This window comes from Nilaparvata lugens, chromosome 3, assembly GCF_014356525.2.
Source record: "Nilaparvata lugens isolate BPH chromosome 3, ASM1435652v1, whole genome shotgun sequence".
Classification (NCBI taxonomy): domain Eukaryota; kingdom Metazoa; phylum Arthropoda; class Insecta; order Hemiptera; family Delphacidae; genus Nilaparvata; species Nilaparvata lugens.
Genome location: NC_052506.1, coordinates 24,503,849 through 24,523,039, shown reverse-complemented (window position 1 = coordinate 24,523,039; position 19,191 = coordinate 24,503,849). Strand labels below are relative to the sequence as shown.

At 36.0% G+C, this 19,191-nt stretch overlaps 1 protein-coding gene across 1 annotated transcript in view; it reads right to left on the bottom strand.

Annotated features, from left to right (window-relative positions):
* Positions 1-19,191, bottom strand: part of LOC111049528 (alpha-mannosidase 2) — a 303,216-nt gene that overhangs the window by 233,562 nt on the left and 50,463 nt on the right. Inside the window, exon 2 of the mRNA XM_039423362.1 lies at positions 441-958. Coding sequence (XP_039279296.1) covers positions 441-773 — 333 coding nt within the window. The 5' untranslated portion in view covers positions 774-958. The remainder of the gene's footprint in view (positions 1-440; positions 959-19,191) is intronic.

The window sequence follows — 19,191 nt, the reverse complement described above, 5'->3', positions numbered from 1 at the left end:
ATTGAATAACAAGCATCGCGATATTGAATTGAATAAGAAGGCGCTGGTCAAAATTAATTTTGTTCCAAAATTTAATTCAATGCCTTGGTTGTATAAATCAATTACGGAATGAAAAGTTTTTTTTTATATGTTGACGAACATGTTTGTGGGACATTCGAAGAGTGTAGTCCCAGCTAGAGACCTGCAGAACTTGTACCTCTACTATCCTTGATTTCATCTTCCTACCGTAATAGATAAATAAATAGCATTGGTTGTACAAATCAATTATGTAATGAAACGTTTGTTTACATGTTGACGAACATGCTTGTCAGACATTCGAAGAGGGTAGATCTAGCTAGAAACCTGCACAACTTGTATCATTACTTTCCTTGATTTGATTTTCCTACTATAAAAAATAACCTACTATAATGTGAATTAATCACGAAAAGAGGGTTTCTTACCTGGAAGTCGAACTTGTTGAATTGCTCGATGGTCTTCACATCGGCGGCAGCGGTATGGATGTACGGACACACGTCACGGGCGACCGTGAAATCCGGTTCCGCCAAGCACCGCTGTTCTGCCGCGGGCGTCGCGACGCTACCCTCACTAACCGCCGGCGCCGCCTCATCACTGACCACCGACGTGCTCCTGTAGGGGGCGGCGACACCCCCTGCGTCCGGGGGCGGCTGGTCAAGGCCCCCTGACGAGCCGAGGCCGGTGAAATAGACGCAGACGACCACGGTCAGCAGCAACGCGCCTGCCGCCACTAAACGACCCGAGCCCCGGCGCAACATTTGCTAGAATTTGCTGACCGACGTTTGATTGAAGAGATTCGAACAGAACATTTTCAGAATAGCGGAACACTAGAATGCCCTCCGCCTTCGACACACGCACACATGCACACTGACAACTTACGCGCACACACGATCATCCGACGCCCTCTTCTAGCAAACTGGTCAAGGTGCACATCCAACGGAACCTGACAACAGAAAAAAATTAGATTAAATAATCTGTAATCTATTTTTCATATTCACTCTGTTTTTTAGGGCTAATGATTATTAAAACACAATAAAATAATGGGTACTTGAAAGGAACGGGAAAGAAATCAATGATTTTGACTTGAATTGGGAATTGTGAATTCACAAGTACAGACAGTTTTGTTTTTGTGAAACAGTTTCACAAACAGAAGATTCAACTTGGTCAAAAACTGAAGGAAAGTGAATGAAAAAAATAAGTATTAAGGTTTCTGTTTTTTTTTTTGAAATTGTTGTGACCTCAGGGCTGGGAAAGCTAGATGTAGTTGAATTATTCAATTGCCGTGGAGCTATGCTCAAATTATAGAGAGTGGATAAAACATGACAAAAATAATAATAACAATAATAATAATAATAACGGAGTGGATAAAAGAAATAAAAATTATTAACCACTGACTTTTCACAGAACCAGATTGAAAACCATGTTTTGACTGCAGACTACTAAGAATTTGACATGTTATGCCATGGAACCTGGTTCTGTTAAGGTGGGTACAGACTTGTGCGACACGAACACATGCTTTCCACTTTTCATCAGCTGATGCTATGCTCATTATAACTGTATCTTAATTTTATGTACGAATTGCGCGGGGCTGATAAGCTATCGCCTGGATAAGTAGTTACGAATCATGCGCATGCTCTACTCCCGTTGACCGCTTGAGCTAAATCCTCTGAATATGATTCATGAGTTGTAAAATCGCTTCCCGGTAGTTCGAAACCCACCAAAAACTGTAGGTCTATTCATCTCTCATTATCCACCGCCTCATTACCCACGCACAAGACTAGAGTTCATGTGGGCATCACACTCAGCAAAAAAATATATAGATATAATAAGAATAGCATCAGCTGATGAAAAGTGAAATGCGCGTTTTTTGGCGCATAAGTAGGCTATATACGCACCTTCATATGAAACATTTAAAGTGGTCGAAAATTTCTCAACAATGACTATTTCTTATTCTGCTTCATTCGTTATGATGGATAATACTACATCAAAATTTGCTATTGAGTGAAAGATTTGTATCAAAGTGAAACAATTTCTGAGTTGATGGTAGATACTCATAGATGGAAAACGTCGCAACCACTAATACTATTATTAATAAGAACATTTCGAAGAACTAATTTCATTCATTCATTCGGTTCTCATCATTCATTCATAAGTTTCGGTTATTATAAGATTATCAATCTCTATAAAACTGCCAGCTTACGCAAAGGGTAGGATTCTGTATGAAGCCATGTGATTGGCTTAGCTCATCTATCATTATTGAGCTCTGTCTTAGCCGAACCAACTGTCTTCAATACAGACAATTTTTTGTTGACCGCTTGCAGTAAAAGCATTATTGTGGCTGTCACACTGTCAATGTAACTTGTATCAATTGAATATTTGAAAAAATTAAATAAACTGAATATCGATGATTTGTCGGTCTCTTATGATCAAGAGACAAAAAATTACAATTTTTACACTTTGAAATGGCATAAGTGCTCGAAACTAGTTGTGTGTATTTGGAAAAGTATGAAGAGTGCACAATTAATAATTTCTAAAATAATTTAATAATATTGAGATCTATATTATTATCGTACTCTTTCCCTATCTCTCACTCTTTTTTATCGAATTCTTTTCCATACCTTAACATTTTCCCTTTTCTTCACCATCATTCCACGACTTGAATTCCTTGAACCTTCGCTATTTGAACCCCTCTCATCTGATAATCTCACTTTTAAATGAGGGACAATTGCCTTTTGTAAATACCATTTAACCGTCGAGTCCTCGGTCTCTTGTCTAATGCACACTTTTTTCTCCTTGTCACCTTCCTACTTCTCCCAATCTATCCTCTATTTCCTTTTTCCCTCAAACATTCGCACATATTATCTGGAGCCGCTCTCTCACCTACCGATTTTTTCTCCTGTTTTTTCCCTCTTTAATTTGGTTTTCATGCGTTATTCGCCCATTCAAGTCTGTTGTTTTTCGCCCCTTCCGACCTTTATCCATACATTCTCCTTCATTTTTACCTCGCTCTGATCGTTTTCCTCACTTCTTTCTCCAATTACACTTCTCCCCTTTCGGTCAAAGTCATTTAAATCCTTTTTCATTTCTTATCCAATCGTTTTCTCCTGTCCACTCTGTTCGTTTCTCCCTCCTTCTTTCACTCTCTCAAAATTTCTTCCTCCACTATTATTTCGACCTCTCATCATCTCATGTGCAATTAAATCTTCTAGTTCTCTGAACTACATTACCTTAATCTTTTTCCCTTATTTTATCAATATTCATCCCCTACCCAACTCCTCTTTTCTCCCTTTTCACACATTCTTTTCCACACCATTCCTTCCCTCCTCCTACCTAGTTACTTCATTTTATATACTTTTCTTCTTCTTTTTCTTCTTTTCCTCTCCCTCGTCCTCCGCCTCTTCTTGCTCCTCATTGTCCTTCTCCTCCTCCTCCTCCTCCTCCTCGTCATTCCTTCTTGTTCACCTTCTTCTCCTCCTCCTCCCACTCCTCCATTCTCTTCTTGTTCTTGTTTTTCTCTCTCAATCATCATCATTATTATCTTCTTGTTTTTCTAAAACATCTTCTTACTCCCCTTATTCATCATCTTCTCCTACTCTTCTTTCTTCTTACTCTTCATCTTGTTGTTGTTCTCCTTCTTCTGTTTCTTCTTCTTCTTCTTTTTCTACATCTTCCTTAGGCTGTCAGCATTGGTTGAATCATTACTATTGATGTTATTCATATTCAACAGGAGACTGTCAGTTGAAAGCGAATCGCACTCAGACTACAGCTGTTGTGTAGGCCTATGCTTCACGAGTGGAGCAGCGCGTCCGAGCCGAGAAAGCGAAATGAGCTTTTTCCGTCCACTTGAACTTGAACGCCCGCACGCACACACCCGCACGCGCCCCAGTAATGAAAACCCCATTGCTTCTCTTTCTGCCACAATAAGCTTTCCTGAATTCTATTCCACCTTCTCTTTCATTTGCCGGTTTTCAATTATTTGTTACTGATTCTGATGGCATTCTTTCAACACGTGCACTTCTTTTGTACAGAGGGAGTCATATGTATGGGAACCCATCAAAAAGTTGGAGACTTGTAGATATAATACTGTACTTTCAGGATAAGTTATTGGTCGAATACTCTAACTTTCGACGTACTACTGAATTTCAACCCCTAATAATAGGTTGTAACTCAAATATTTTAAATGTAAACACACATTGTTTGGTATATCATTTAAAAGGCAAAAAAGTTGATACAAATAAAAATGTTCTATGATACTTTTATCAAACATGGCAGCTGATTGGAACTTTAATTTTTAAAGAAATGATTGATAAAGTTCAACCAGCCGCCATTTTGAATATAAGTAGGCTGATTGAGGTTTTAGTTTTTATGGAAATTAGGGGTTGTAACTTAAATATTTTAAAATGTGAGCACCCATTGTGTGGTACATTTATTTTAAAGGTCTTTTCAGAACTAGAAAGATGATACAAATAAAAATGTTCTATGATACTTTTATCAAACATGGCAGCTGATTGAAATTTTAGTTTTTAAAGAAACAATTGATAAAGTACAACCAGCCGCCATTTTGAATATAAGTAGGCTGATTGAGGTTTTAGTCTTTATGGAAATTAGGGGTTGTAACTTGAATATTCTAAATGTGAACACCCATTGTGTGGTACATAATTTTAAAGGTCTTTTCAAAACAAGAATGATAATACAAATAAGAATGTTCTATGATACTTTTATCAAACATGGCAGCTGATTGAAATTTTAGTTTTTAAAGACATGATTGATAAAGTTCAATCAGCCGCCATTTTGAATATAAGTAGGCCTATCATAGAACATTTTTATTGATGCATCTTTCTTGTTTTGAAAAGGCCTTTAAAATTACGTACCACACAATGGGTGTACACATTTAAAATATTCAAGTTACAACTCCTAATTTCCCTAAAAACTAAAACTTCAATCAGCCGCCATTTTTAGTACAAGTATCATAGAACATTTTTATTTGTCATCTTACTTGTTTGAATCACAATAGCAGTTACAATGGATATAACACAATAAAAACAAGAAATACTGCTAAAATTATGAGATGTGCTGGAAAAAGGGAGGAAACCTTTCCAAATGGTTTCTCATGTAATACATACTTGTAATCCTGTAGTACCAAACATAGTATGGCTTACGGAAGTTTTATTATTAATCTATCTCAATTTAAAATTGTTTGTTTTATTCTGATTTGTATATTCAGATAGATGATTTAGTGTGAAAATTGAATTGAACATAACATACATGATATTTGGACAATTTAAGACAGTATATTCGGATAGATGATTTAGTGTGAAAATTGAAATGAACATAACATACATGATATTTGGACAATTTAAGACAATATTAGGAAATTGAAGAGGTTTTGGGCAATAGCATGTTTTTTTCTTTTTCGACTACTGTATTGTTTACATTATCCAATAAATAAATAGTATGCATAGTACTTATTGTACTATAGGTCCCATGTTTTTCTCCATGTACTTATTCCCAAAGTTGAGGAGGATAATTTCCGAACACCAAATTATATCTTCCTTATACCTGCAGTGAATTTCATATACGAGTAGTATTTCTAATATTCTGTTCATTTTATTTACTTGCTTTTTTGTATTTTTAAAAGTAGATGGAATTCATCAACTTCTTCATTTTCTCATCAATCCACTTCACTGTATAACTTTTCTATAGTTCTTTGAAACAATCCAAGTTTGAATATTTTCTAGTCATTCCACTCGTCACAGTCTAAAATATCATTGTCAAAAGATCGAAATTGATCGAGTTTCCATCTAGCTGTTAACCCTGTTGTCAATATTTGCAGTAGCAGAAGTCTTCGGGGTGAATTACAGAATTTAATTGGGATTATCGTTTGATAATAATAATTAATTCATTGTCGAGAGGTGAAAGTCTGAGAATGATCATCGAAAAATGGAAGTTCTACTCGTTGTGATGTACCAAAGATTGTGCAGCCCTCAAACTATATAATAGATTTATTCATAGGCCGTTATGAGAACGAAATAAATTCTATCACCGAAAAACACTCCAATCTTATCTGAGGTAGATAGACGACTGTTATCTAACCTACAAAGTATGAAATAAATAAATCAGTAATTATATACCTTTCAAAAATTCGTCAACGGAAAAAGGCATATATGTTTGTATGTTTATTAATTTGATCAGTAATACAATATTTGAAGGTTAGTTTTGAAACAAAAACATAACCCTAAAACAGACCAAAGCTAACTTGTTAACAAGTAGCAAATTGAGAAGGCGGTTCGACTAATAATCGATCATAAAAATTATATAATGTTAACTTTTTCATTTTTATATTTTTATTTCTATGCCGAATAGGCCTGAATATTTATTTAATGAACTATCATAAAAATATACTTGTTAGAAATATGAAGACAGATTAGCTTAGCCAGTATATGACGATTGAGGGTCGATATTCTAGCATATAAAAAACCATATAAACAAAAAAAGGAAGAAATATTTATTTATTATTATGTTCGTTATTATTACAAGCATATATATTCTTATATTATGTCTACTCTATGTTATAAAAGCATGTCTATGTTCTATAATCATTAGCTATCCGTCGAAGCTAATTACAAATGCATATCATCATAGACGAATTCTATTATTTATTTGTGTATTATTATAATTATATGAGCTAAATGATAATTTGGAACAACTTAAAATCAGGAATTTCGCCCTATTTAAAAGCTTTAAAGTTGGACACATTGACACCATCCATTCAGCGTATTGGTTACGTCACAGAATCTGACCAATCCCGAATTAATATGTAAATTTGGCAAGATAAATTCGAAGAAGAAACGCAAGTGAAAATTAGAAGAGGAAGACTCGAGGCCATTTTGCAAGAATCATCGGTAGGATGCAGACCTAGTCCACATATTTAATTGTTCAAAAGCTTTAATTTCTGTTTAATGTAATTCAATCTTTGTCTTTCTGTTTTAAAAAAAGTTGTTCCAAAGTTCCTATAACAATTGTGATATTAAGACTTTCAATTTCATTTAAATAAACCCCGAAATTATATTAGTGAAGTCTGTTCAACGTTTTTCGCCACGCGGAAGGATCCAGCCGGAACGATATATTCTACGGCCGAATATATTTCGAAAACCAAAAACGGAAACAAAAGTTTACGTAAGTTATTCGAATATATAAAAGGGTATCCCCATAAATCTACGAAAATTGCACAGCGTACAAATTCGTCCATTTAAGAAAAGTCATGACTATAGTTTTAAGGGTACAAAAGTTATCATAATTGATTTTTATAGTATTAAATAAATTTAAATATTCACGCTGTACTTAGCCAAAAGGTCTAATTTCCTTAGGCGAAACCACACCCTGAGAATAATTTTAATTATTCATTTATTCCATTTTCTGAATTATAATTTTGTATTAACTTATTTTTGCCTATTTAACTAGTGCAGTTTATGACCCTTTCCAAGGGCTATTATCCATTTTCATTTTGTTCAATCAAAGAGTACCGAATTTTTACATAATATTCATAATTTAAAGATTCAGATCCGCTATCAACCAATATTCATTCTATATCGATTAAAAATCATAATTTGTAAAATCTGTTCATTATTTTATTCAACATTTGCTGTAAAAGTATATCTTTCATAATATATCCATATTACCGTTTCATTAAACTGGGTTTACTTCATTACACCTCCAAGTTCGTTCTTCCTCGACTGACACATATTGATCGTGCAGGACACATCCTGTTTTGCAATAGTCAGACATTATCGAGAATAGTATCTATTATTAGACTAGTATTCCTTCTGGTGGTAAATGGTGGTCGATTTTCTTATCAAGTAATAAATCTTTTTATTGGGAATATCCCGCAGAATCAAATAATAAATCGACTCCCACTAGCCTACCACACCGAGGTGAAGTGATTCCTGCATTATCAGCCGATCAACGTCGCAAGGAGAGGTAATAGATCGTATAGACAACGTTAGAATTAAACTCGGTACTCGAAATATTTACTATTTTGGTTCAGCATTTTGCCTTCTTACAACCTATAGTACTTATCAGAGACCTGGTTCGCATGGATTTGCCATTCTGTCTGTTGTTTCATGCGGTCTAATATCTTTCCCAACCACGGCACAATTATTGGATTCTAAATATATTAGTCATCATTTGGAGAAAAAGTTCACTCCAAAATTACTATCTCCGTCTGATCCTAGTGACAGCATAATTTATATTCAGCAGATTCAAGTTGAACTGCATTTTATTATTAAATTGGATTTAATTCCATCTCAATATAATATAACCACCTACAGTGTTAAGTCAGAAATTCAGATCCCTTACTTCGGCTACCTTTGTAGACCGCCAAACCCTCTATTGAGCAAATTAATTTTTTCAATCTGTTCCATCCATACACCAGTCATTCTACTTGGATACCCTGAATTAAATAATACCGATAGTCCGGTTAAACAAAGGCTGGTCAACCTAACCTACAACTACATACCGTTAAATCATAACCTCAAATACTTTAATTGTTCAATTATTTTATTTAATCCAACCATTTTAATTATTAACTCCCTTTTTACTGTACATCCACCCCCCTCCACGGAGCAAAATAGGCTGCAATATTCGCCAACACAAGGTAAGACCTACTATACGAAGAAATCGTACTCATGGTTGAACGATTATAATCTTAGTTTATTGTCTTATAATTCAAATCATATATTTCCGTGTCCCCCCCCCCTTGGAGTAAGATTATGACACATGTCCTCCCCATGGAGCGGATCTGTGACATCGTAGAAATCATTGGATAGCAGAATCATACTCTCTCAATCCTGTTCCACTATTCAACCCGTTTCTCTACCCGATTCGTTCTTTATTCAACCCACCCTATCCCCTCTATTTTAATATCCTCTATTCATCTCACTCATGACAGTCTAAAATGTCATTTTCGAACAGTAGAAACTTATAGAAAACTTGAAATCAGGGTACCTTAATTTTTTTGGAAAGCAATACTTTCCTTACATATGGTAATAGGGCAAGGAAAGTAAAAATAAAAAACTACTCGTAAAAATCATTGGAAAGCAGACCTTAACTCTCCCAGTCCTGTTCCACTATACAACCTGTTCCTCTTCCCTCTTCGTTCCTCATCTATCTTCCTCATCCCCCTCTTCACTCGTCTTTCCTCATTCCCAGCCATTCCTCTCGCCGATTTTTGCTGGACCTTCCTTCAGAGTAAGCCGCTGAAAACATCCCTTCTCGAGGACACATTGCAGCTAAACTATCGCGCCTGTTCCCTCTCTAAAAAGGTCAGTGGAGTGAAAAGAACGCCTTCTCCCGCGGGACTCGAACCGAGACCTGAAAGATGACTCTCGATTTTGTCACGCATCCCACTCTAGTATCGCCGATCTCTCACTGTCGATAGCAACTAAGCTTACACGAATGTTGCCCAGCCAACTGAGGCCCTTCTAAAACTTTCGAGAATCCTCTTGAACTTTCTAACACTAATGAATGGTTAAACTGTCAATTGAACAACAACTTTTACTACCATTTTAATGAATGATAAAGTAGCTAATTTTTTTGGATTAGATGAGAGTTCTTAATTATTCATGTATGTTACAATATATACTGGCTGAATAGTTAAATGAAGTTTTCAATGACCAGTGAAGATTTTCACTAGTTTTCAATGTAGATTGTAACGAATAGTTTTCACATTAACATTGGTTTTTTACGTTAGTGTGTTAATATTAACATTATTTCGAAACTAGTTAACAACATTAATAGTTTTCAAATTATACCATCATTACAACTTCTACTACAACTTTATGACAGTGAATCACTTTAGTAATTTCCAAAATATAGCACCATTACAACTTGAAATACTTTTTTGTAACTTATATATTTTTCATAACTAATAACTTATACTACTATTTTAAATTGTTTTGATTAAATTTTCTCTAAATCTGATCTCCATTATCGAATTATTCTAAGGAATTAATAGAATGATCTATACTGTATCTACTAAATATAAATTGTAACATGTATTAATTTTGGCAATAAAAATTATTATTATTATATTACCAATGACTACTGAGATATCACTCAGTTCTCAAATCATGCATTAGTTCTGCATAGTATGAATGTGAGCTGCCTCCACTGTATATAATAGGCCTTGAAACTATAATACGATTTCAATGAATAGTAAAGTATCACTATTCAAATTATGAAGTATTTCTATGTGAGAAAAGTGCAATTATTGGATCCGCTAATAATCATTTTCGAGTTTTAAAGTCACTTCCTGGTGGTTCGGAACCCACCTGACGTTGTAGGTACCTATCAAACTATCAAATCTAGGTGACATGTCTCGTCATTATGCTTCTCATTGAATATGCACAAGCCCGGAGCTTATGGAGCTTACATCACTCTCAGGAAATATATATAAAGAATGACTATAATTTATATATGATTAAAACAGTCATATAATGTAAATCTTAGTCGATCTCAATAAATTATTCCCGAAATAGTATATTTAGCACCTAGGGCCGAAAATGAGACTTCTCCGGCTCAAAATCGTTTTTCAAGTCCGAGGCCGTAGGCCGAGGACTAGAAAATATTGAGAGCAATAGCTCTAGCAAATCTGAGGTAATCTGAATATCAGGAAATTGTCCAAGTATTTTTATTTTTTATTCTGATTTGTCTAAATAACCTAAAAGATTATGTTCAATTATGTGGGAGGTTGAGTTGATACTTTTTTATTCTTTCAAATAAGATGATATTATTATAAATGTTTTAATTATTGAATAATAAACTCAAATAATGAAGAGTTTTTTGATCAGCTGTTTTAGTACACTTGACATTTAGCGGCCAGAAAGGGTGCTCTTTCCGGCCTTAGCCGGAAAGAAACCTGTTCTGACTGTCAGACGAGAGTCGTCTGCAAACAATGTCTTTCAGATCTACGTAGGGACTGGAAAACAGCTGCTTTCTGTGCAGTGTGGCGAAAACAATAATTTAGTAATGATGATCATTTTTGGGATCTAAACGTGGTGATTAACTATAAAAATGGAAGTTGGTGTTGATTATAGATGATTACATAATGATGGACTAGAATATTATTACTGTATATTTCATAGATCATCATAGTATCTATCAACAATCTAATTCTAATATATATTTTTTTGTAATTCCCAGGTCATGAAACAATTTAAATTTGTGTATTGGAACGGACACCGTACTTAAGATTCATTGCAAATCACACAAATTTTGATTCGCACACATAGCGGACTGTGTTGCGATTGTGTCCTCTTAAATGGGAAGAGGAACGGTTCGGAACGCGGAATGTTCCGGAAAGAGGACCGCACTCTGGTATTCCATTCATTTGCACAGACGGTCCTACTTGAAAGCACACTACAGTACCACACAGCTGTTTGTTGTGCTTCTCCACTCTCCTTGCCTCTAACTCACTCACTCTCTCTCAACCTATCTCTCTATCTATCACACTCTTCTCATCTCTCTCTCTCTCCTCCCACAATCTCTATCTCCTCTCTCTTTCTCTCTTCACTGGTCCACACTATCGATTTGCAACCCTGTCTCTTGCTTTGCCACTAACTCTTTCCTCTTTCCTCTGCACTGAAAAGACACTCTTTCCTTATTCTTCTGCTCCTGTGTCACTCTCATTTCCAACCCTCATAAACTTACTTGCAGAGGCATTCTTGTGAACGCCAATATATTTGTCGTGACAATAATTGCATATTATGTGCCAAATTTCCAACTTCTGATTCTTTGCTGTTGCTCAGAATGTAACTTCTTGCAATGGGATTCCACATGGTTTCGCATGCAGTTTGACAGTAAAGTTGAGGCACAGAAGCTATTTCTTTTAGGATTTCTTTTAAATGCAACACTTTTAGAAATAAAAAGAAGGTTGCTCCAATTGTGATATGGTGAAGCTTGATAGTTAACCACTTAATTATATTGATATGAATAAGGTCTTTAGAAGGATAGATGGGCTGCCTTTAATTTAATCTGGAGGGCGGAGTTAGGGCGCAGCCGGCCCTCTCTCACACTTAACCCTACCATACAATGGCAGGAGGATGGCAAGAGGCGAGGGGTTTATACTGAACAACAGGGAGGAGGCAGGAGGGGCTTCTGGATCGTTCTAGATCATTCTCGTGAGTTCATTTTGGTGCAGGGAGACGTCGACCAATGACAAGCGCATCCAGAACCTTTCAAACACTGTGATTGGTCGGGCATGTTCGACACCTCCAGATCCTTCTCGAAAGTTCTGTTGCCTATATAAATGTTGCAGTCGGCGAGTTGAGTTAAGAAACTACAGTGGAGTGTTTGCTTCTTCTCATTGTGGCAGACTAGTGATAAAGTGATAATCGACTTTTGTAGTTGCTTATACAGTTTATTATTCTTGGTGACGATTATTTATAACAGTTTTTTACTTTCCTTGCCCTATTACCATATGTAGTGTGTGTGTGTGTGTGTGTGTGTATGAGTGTATGTGTGTCTGTGTACACGATATTTCATCTCCCAATTAACGGAATGACTTGAAATTTGGAACGTAAGATCCTTACAATATAAGGATCCGACACGAACAATTTCGATCAAATGCAATTCAAGATGGCGGCTAAAATGGAGAAAATGTTGTCAAAAAAAGGGGTTTCGCGATTTTCTCGAAAACGGCTCCAACGATTTTGATTAAAGTTATACCTAAAATAGTCATCGATAAGTTCTATCAACTGCTACAAGTCCCATATCTGTAAAAATTTCAGGAGCTCCGCCCCATCTATGCAAAGTTTGATTTTAGATTCTCAATTATCAGGCTTCAGATACAATTTAAACAAAAAATTTCGAGTGGAAAAGATTGAGCATGAGAATCTCTACAATTGAAGTCCAGTAACATTTTCACCTAAAATTAAAAATAAGCTCGAAATTCGAGAAAATGTGATTATCCAATTGCAAACTGTTGGTAACTGTTGATTCTATTAAATGATTCACTATGAAGAGATAGCAGATCTCGTGTGTCACCAGCGTTATTGCTCTGACACCAGTTGGCTCAAATCTTTGAATAATAGACTTGAGATGCGCGGGAACACTAGCGTCAGGTATCAACTTTCATAACGGCAAGGAAAGTTGTGTGAGTGCGCCACACCAGATTTTTATATTAGTTAACGTAAGCTTGTGATAATTTGGTGTAATTCATTTGGTAGTTATCAGGTCATATTTGTTTCTAGTTTACTTCCATGTGTATAGTGCTGTAAGTTATGAATCTTATCAGTATAAATCGCTTAAAGTGTTTTATTAGTGTAGAAACCCGTAACAATATTTTATTCATATATTAGTTGGGTTTTCTATCCAGAATGATCTCAATCCCCAATCTTTTGACATGGAAAATATATTTCGAAGAAAATAATATTTGGTATTTATCTTATCTTAGAAACCTCAAAAATAAAACAAGGCAGGATACTAGAATCAAATTCTTCAATACTATCGCTGTACCAACGCTGCTTTACGGAAGTGAGAATTGGATCCACACACGTAGAGTAGACAGCAAGATTCAAGCTGCAGAAATGAGGTTTCTAAGAAGTGTGTTTGGCTGCACTAGAGCAGATAGAATCAGAAATGAGGAGATAAGAAGAGCTTTATCTGTTACACCTTTACATGGAAAAATCATTCAAAACAGAATAAATTGGTGCAGTCATTTGAATAGAATGCCTCCTGGACGAATACCTTTGGAGGCTAAATGCTATAAACCTACTGGGAAAAGAGACGTGGGAAGACCGAGGAAAAGATGGGTGCCGGAACAGGTTCTTTAACAAACCTAATCCTTGAAGTGAAGAAGAAGAAGAAGATCTTATTTTAGAAAACTTATGGAGAATATATAAACTTATAAATACCATACTTTGTAGTGGAATATATTTATGAATCTCTAGAGGCTGGGATACAAATATGTTCAATCTACGATATAGAAAAATTGTTGAAGAGATTTACTCAAGAAACTACTGCAGATACAAATTTCAAACTCAGGATATATCAGCAGAGACGAGGAAGTATGAGGGAGTGATCATGAAAAATTGGTGATAAATACATGAGAACAAGACAACTTTGGAGAAGAAGAGAGATGGCATCTGGAAGGATACAAATCTGACTGAGAGGTGAGAAGAGGGTATAGCAAAAGATCACGAAAGTTGAAGAGAAAAACATGAAAACAGGTTAGCTTCGGGAACGAAAAATGATGGCATCAGAGGGATACAAGTGAGAGAGAGAGAGGGACGAAAAGAGGGCAACAAGAAAGCCAGAAAATCAGCAGTTGTAACCAAGTGAGATAAAGGCAATTTGGCGGAAGAACACTCATGTACTGCAGCAGAGAAGAATTCTAGGCAAGTGTGTGCGAGCGCAATTTTATTATGGAGAGCGTCGCATTCAGAAGGGTATGAAAATATTTAAGAAGGCTGGAGAAATGGTGACTGGGGAGCCAACAAAGTTGGCGTACTGAGAGAGAGAGAGAGAGAGAGAGAGAGAGAGAGAGTGAGAGAGAGAGAGTGAGAGGAAGAAAGACAGAGTAGAAGAGATACTGGAGATAGTTTGCAACGTAAATAAACATTGTTGGCACCAGTGTACATTTATATGGGAGGGAACTGTGTGTGCATATATGCTGTATTCATGGTCACTTGGAGATAGCACGTGTTTGTATGTATGTTTGTATGTATGTATGTGTGTGTGTGTGTATGTGAGTGAGTGAGGGGTAGGAGAAGGAGGTGGAGGGGGAGGAAAGAAAGAATAGAGAAAATGAGGCAGCAACAAAGTTAGGACAGTTTACCCAAAGGCTTTCTCCTTGCAGACCCTTGACAAACGGAAAACGAAGAGTATTTGGAGATTGAGGAGGAGCGAGAGGAGGTGGAGAAGGGAGAGGAGAAGGACATGGGAGAGGAGGAAGAGAAGGAAGAGGATGAGGAGGAAAAGATGTGGTGGATGAGTGGCATGAAGAGGCAGAGAGGGGTAAGGAGAGGAGTAGGGTAGGAGAGGACTGAGACGTACGAGAGAAATGAGGAGAAGGTGTAGGAGTACGATGGAAAGGAGTAGAAGAGGAACAAAATTATGAAAAGAGGAAGGAGATAGGAGAATAATGAGAAGGAGGAAGAAAGGGACAGGTGGAGAAAGAGCAAGAAGTGTAGAAGAAAAGGGAATAGCCGGAGCATGAGGATGGCGGAAAGTTACCAGAGAGGTGGTATAAAGAGGTAGAAAATATGGAGGAGAAACGAGAGAAGCAGAATCGAAGAACTCGAAGGGGGAGTGAGAGGAAATTGAGACTAGGAGTAGTAGAAAGGAAAGTAGAAGGATGACGAAATGGTTGTGGAGAATGGAGAACGAAAGAAGAAGGAGGATGATATGGAAGAGAATAAGAACGAGGAAAAGAAGGAAAAGAACTAAAAGAATGAGAAGTGGAAGTGGGACAAGTAGAAAGAGGTGCTTTAAGAATATGAGGAGGAGAAGGATAATTGGAAGAAGAAGGAAAATTAAAGATGATTAAAGAAGAAGGAAAAGGAGAATTGGAAAGAGGAGAATTGAAAATGGAATAGGGATGAGGAAAATGAAGAGGAATAGGAGAAGGAGAAGAAAATGTATAGTCAAGAATAAGGGGTTATGGACGAGGAGTATAGCATGAGTGGGAGGAGGTAGAGGAGGCAAACGGGCAATACGATACTTGTACAATTCTACTGCTCCTCCTCCTCCTTCTCAACAGACAAGGGCCAATCTCTATGCAAAACAGAACTAGACTGCCTAACTCCCCCCTTTCCACACCATGCTGCCCCTAAACTACCCCAAAACATGGACATCGAGCAGTGCCCAACTCTCATCCGAATATTGCTTGACTTTCCACCCTCTGTACACTTGGGTCCACTTCTCAACTATCCTCTTCTCCAAATCTCAGTTTCCTTATTCTAGGTCTGTGTTTTGTCCACAATAATTCATGTATTGCAAAGAAAACTACATGATTTTTTTCCATTTAAAAGAGGAATTTTTCTGGAGTTGAATGATATGGTATTGTTAAGATTTCATGATATTTCAGGAGTTATTTTACAGACTCTTTTGCTTGCAGACGAATGGAAAGGAGAATTTATACAATAAAAACTTCGGACAAGATTATAACCTTTTTTTAGAGATACAACAAATAATAATAGTTGTCTGTTACTTTCTATAAGCATCAATTCATTTATTTAGATACAAAGGACAAATCATAAAAATTAATCATTGAATTTAGTGGAACACGTTTACCAATAGAGCCCAGCAACCAATAGCTTCAACTAACCAATTGGAACTATTCAATTATAAATACAATGAAATTATTTACTGACCACTGGCTAATAAGGCAACTTAGCTGAAAGTGTTCTAAAAAGTCGGTTATAAGAATACGGCCTCACTTTATTCTGAACACTTGAGTGTAAGGGTGGGCACACACCAGTTGGTCAAGACAAGACTAGTCACGATTAGTCACAATACTTCACTGTTTATACCGATTAGTCATTGCAATTAGACATGTCTTCATAAGCAACTATTTAAAGTATTGTGACTGTGACTAAACGTGTCTTGACCAACTGGTGTGTGCCTAGCCTTAAGGCAGAACAGAACGAGTAAGTCACGGCGAAGATCAAAGCCACTAAACAACTGTGCAATGAAAGAAAAATGTTGTGTCATTCATATCCTATCCTATTATATTAAGCGAGTAATTTCTGTATTTTTATATCTGGTTATTATTTATATTTATTTATATCTGGTTATTTATGTTCAACGGTACTCGAAAACGGCTCTAACGATTTTCACAAAATTCGGAACATAGTAGGTTTATTATAAAAAAATTCGATTGCACTAGGTCTCATCCTTGGGAAAACTGGCTGAACGACATTAAAAGGATAATTCATCCTTGGCTAAAACAGCTGAGACTTTCGTCGTCTACGGATAGTAAAAAAGTGAGTGAGTATGTGGAAAACCAAAATAACGCATCCCCGAAATTCATAAGATGACGTATAGCCATCAATAAATAAAAATAACGAGCGAAGCTCGGTGCCCCGATACCCTATTATATTAAGCGAGCAATTTCTGTATATCTGTTTATATTTTTATATCTGGTTATCTGGCTTTATTGTTATTTATGTTCAACGGATCTCGAAAAAGGCTCTAACGATTTTCACAAAATTCGGAACATACTAGGTTTATGATAATGAAGATTCGATTGCACTAGGTCTCAACCCTTGGATAACTCGCTGAAAGGAATTAAAAGGATAAATACGTCCTTGGAAAAACAGCTGGAAATTTTGACGTCTGACGATACCGTAATGGAAGAGAGTGAACGAGTGCATGTGTGTGGGATCATCCAGCTGATCTCACGAGAAGAAAAATTCAGCAAGAGAAACTTATTTTCGTTTATTTCTCTTTTTTTAGAAAACTAGTTTACTTCAGAAAGTCCAAAATAGTAACTGGATGCTGTCAGTGATACATAGTATATTAACAAATATTGTAGCAAACATAGTATATCATTCTAAATCGAATTCATAGTATATCTATTTGTAATTGATGATGTGTTTGTTTTTTGAAGTGTGAATAAATTGCTATTTTGATGAATGATAGTAGCTCAACCTAGATATTGATTTGGCTGTAGTATAAATTTTTAAAGGGACAGTTTTGGGCATTAGCCTGTTGTGCCTCCTCATATAACTGTGAAAATAATTGTACGACTGAGAAAATGAATAAATAAATATAAACTATAAATTCAATCTTTCGTTACCAATTTTCCATGCTTTTACACTCCCGAGCAAAGCTCGGTCCCCCGATATCAAATCCTATTATATTAAGCGAGATATTTCTGTATTCATACATCTGGTTATTTTTATATCTGGTTATGTTTATGTCCAGCTATTTTTATATCTGGTTATTTATGTTTTACGGATCTCGAAAACGGCTCTAACGATTTTCACGAAATTTGGAACATGGTAGGTTTATAATATAAAGCCGTTTTCGAGATCCGGTGAAATACAAGCATTTAAACATATAAACATCTAAACATATGAACAGAAGTTGCTCGTTTGATGGTATAGGATAAATCAAAATTCGGGAAAGAAACAGTTTTAGGCTGTGCCTGTATGTCCCCAATCATTTTTAAGAATTTTGTTCGGTTTATCAAAAGTCAAAAAATAAATAACGAGCGAAGCTCGGTGCCCCGATATTTTACTATTAAACGAGCTATTTCTGTTTAAATGATCGTATGCTTATAGACTATATATCTGTATGTGACCGGATCTCGAGAACGGCTCTAACGATTCTCACGAAATTTAGAAGAAAATAGGTTTATGATATAAAAATTCGATTGTACCAGGTCTCAGCCTAGGGATAACTCGCTGAAGGACATTAAAAGGATAAATACGTCCTTGGAAAAACAGCTGGAAATTTTGTTGACTGTTGATGATGGAAGTGAGAGAGCGAGTGCATGTGTGTGGAACTGAGACAAAATTATGACTCAGCTGTTGAACTTTTGTAATCATTCAATCAGTGCCGGCTGTACAAGAGTTAAATTTTAATCTTGATTAATTCCTGTAGAACCAATCTAATAAGCTATATTTTTGAAATTGTCTTCTCTGATTTGGATTGAGATTTAACATGCTTTTGTGAGAGAAATTTTTGCATTAATCTCTATCCACTGTGATTAGATAGAACCTTTCTGTATGAACTGTAAATATATTTCAATTTCTTCTTTTGTAATGAATTTTATATGCTTTTGTACTCCAGAGCGGAGCTCGGTGCCCCAGTATTAGATATAATATATATAGATATTGGAGATCGATAGCAAGCTTGAATCTACATATCGACGTGAACTTTCTGTTTGTACCCTAAAGATTTCTAGGATCAGAGTCAAATTACCAAGAAACTGCGGTACTCGTCATTTCCAAATAAGTTTTAAATAGTTTTAAATTTTGATCCATCTTTAATATATTTGTTTTTGAATATCGTATTTCATTTATTACATTTTTGAGTCCTATGCTTCCGTGCAGGTCTTGCATGACATGTTATCGAGTGGAACTCAGTTCCAGGATTTTCAAACTATCAAGAAAAGTTTTTCACGTACCTGATAAATGAATATTATAGAAAAAAAAATTCTTCATATGGATT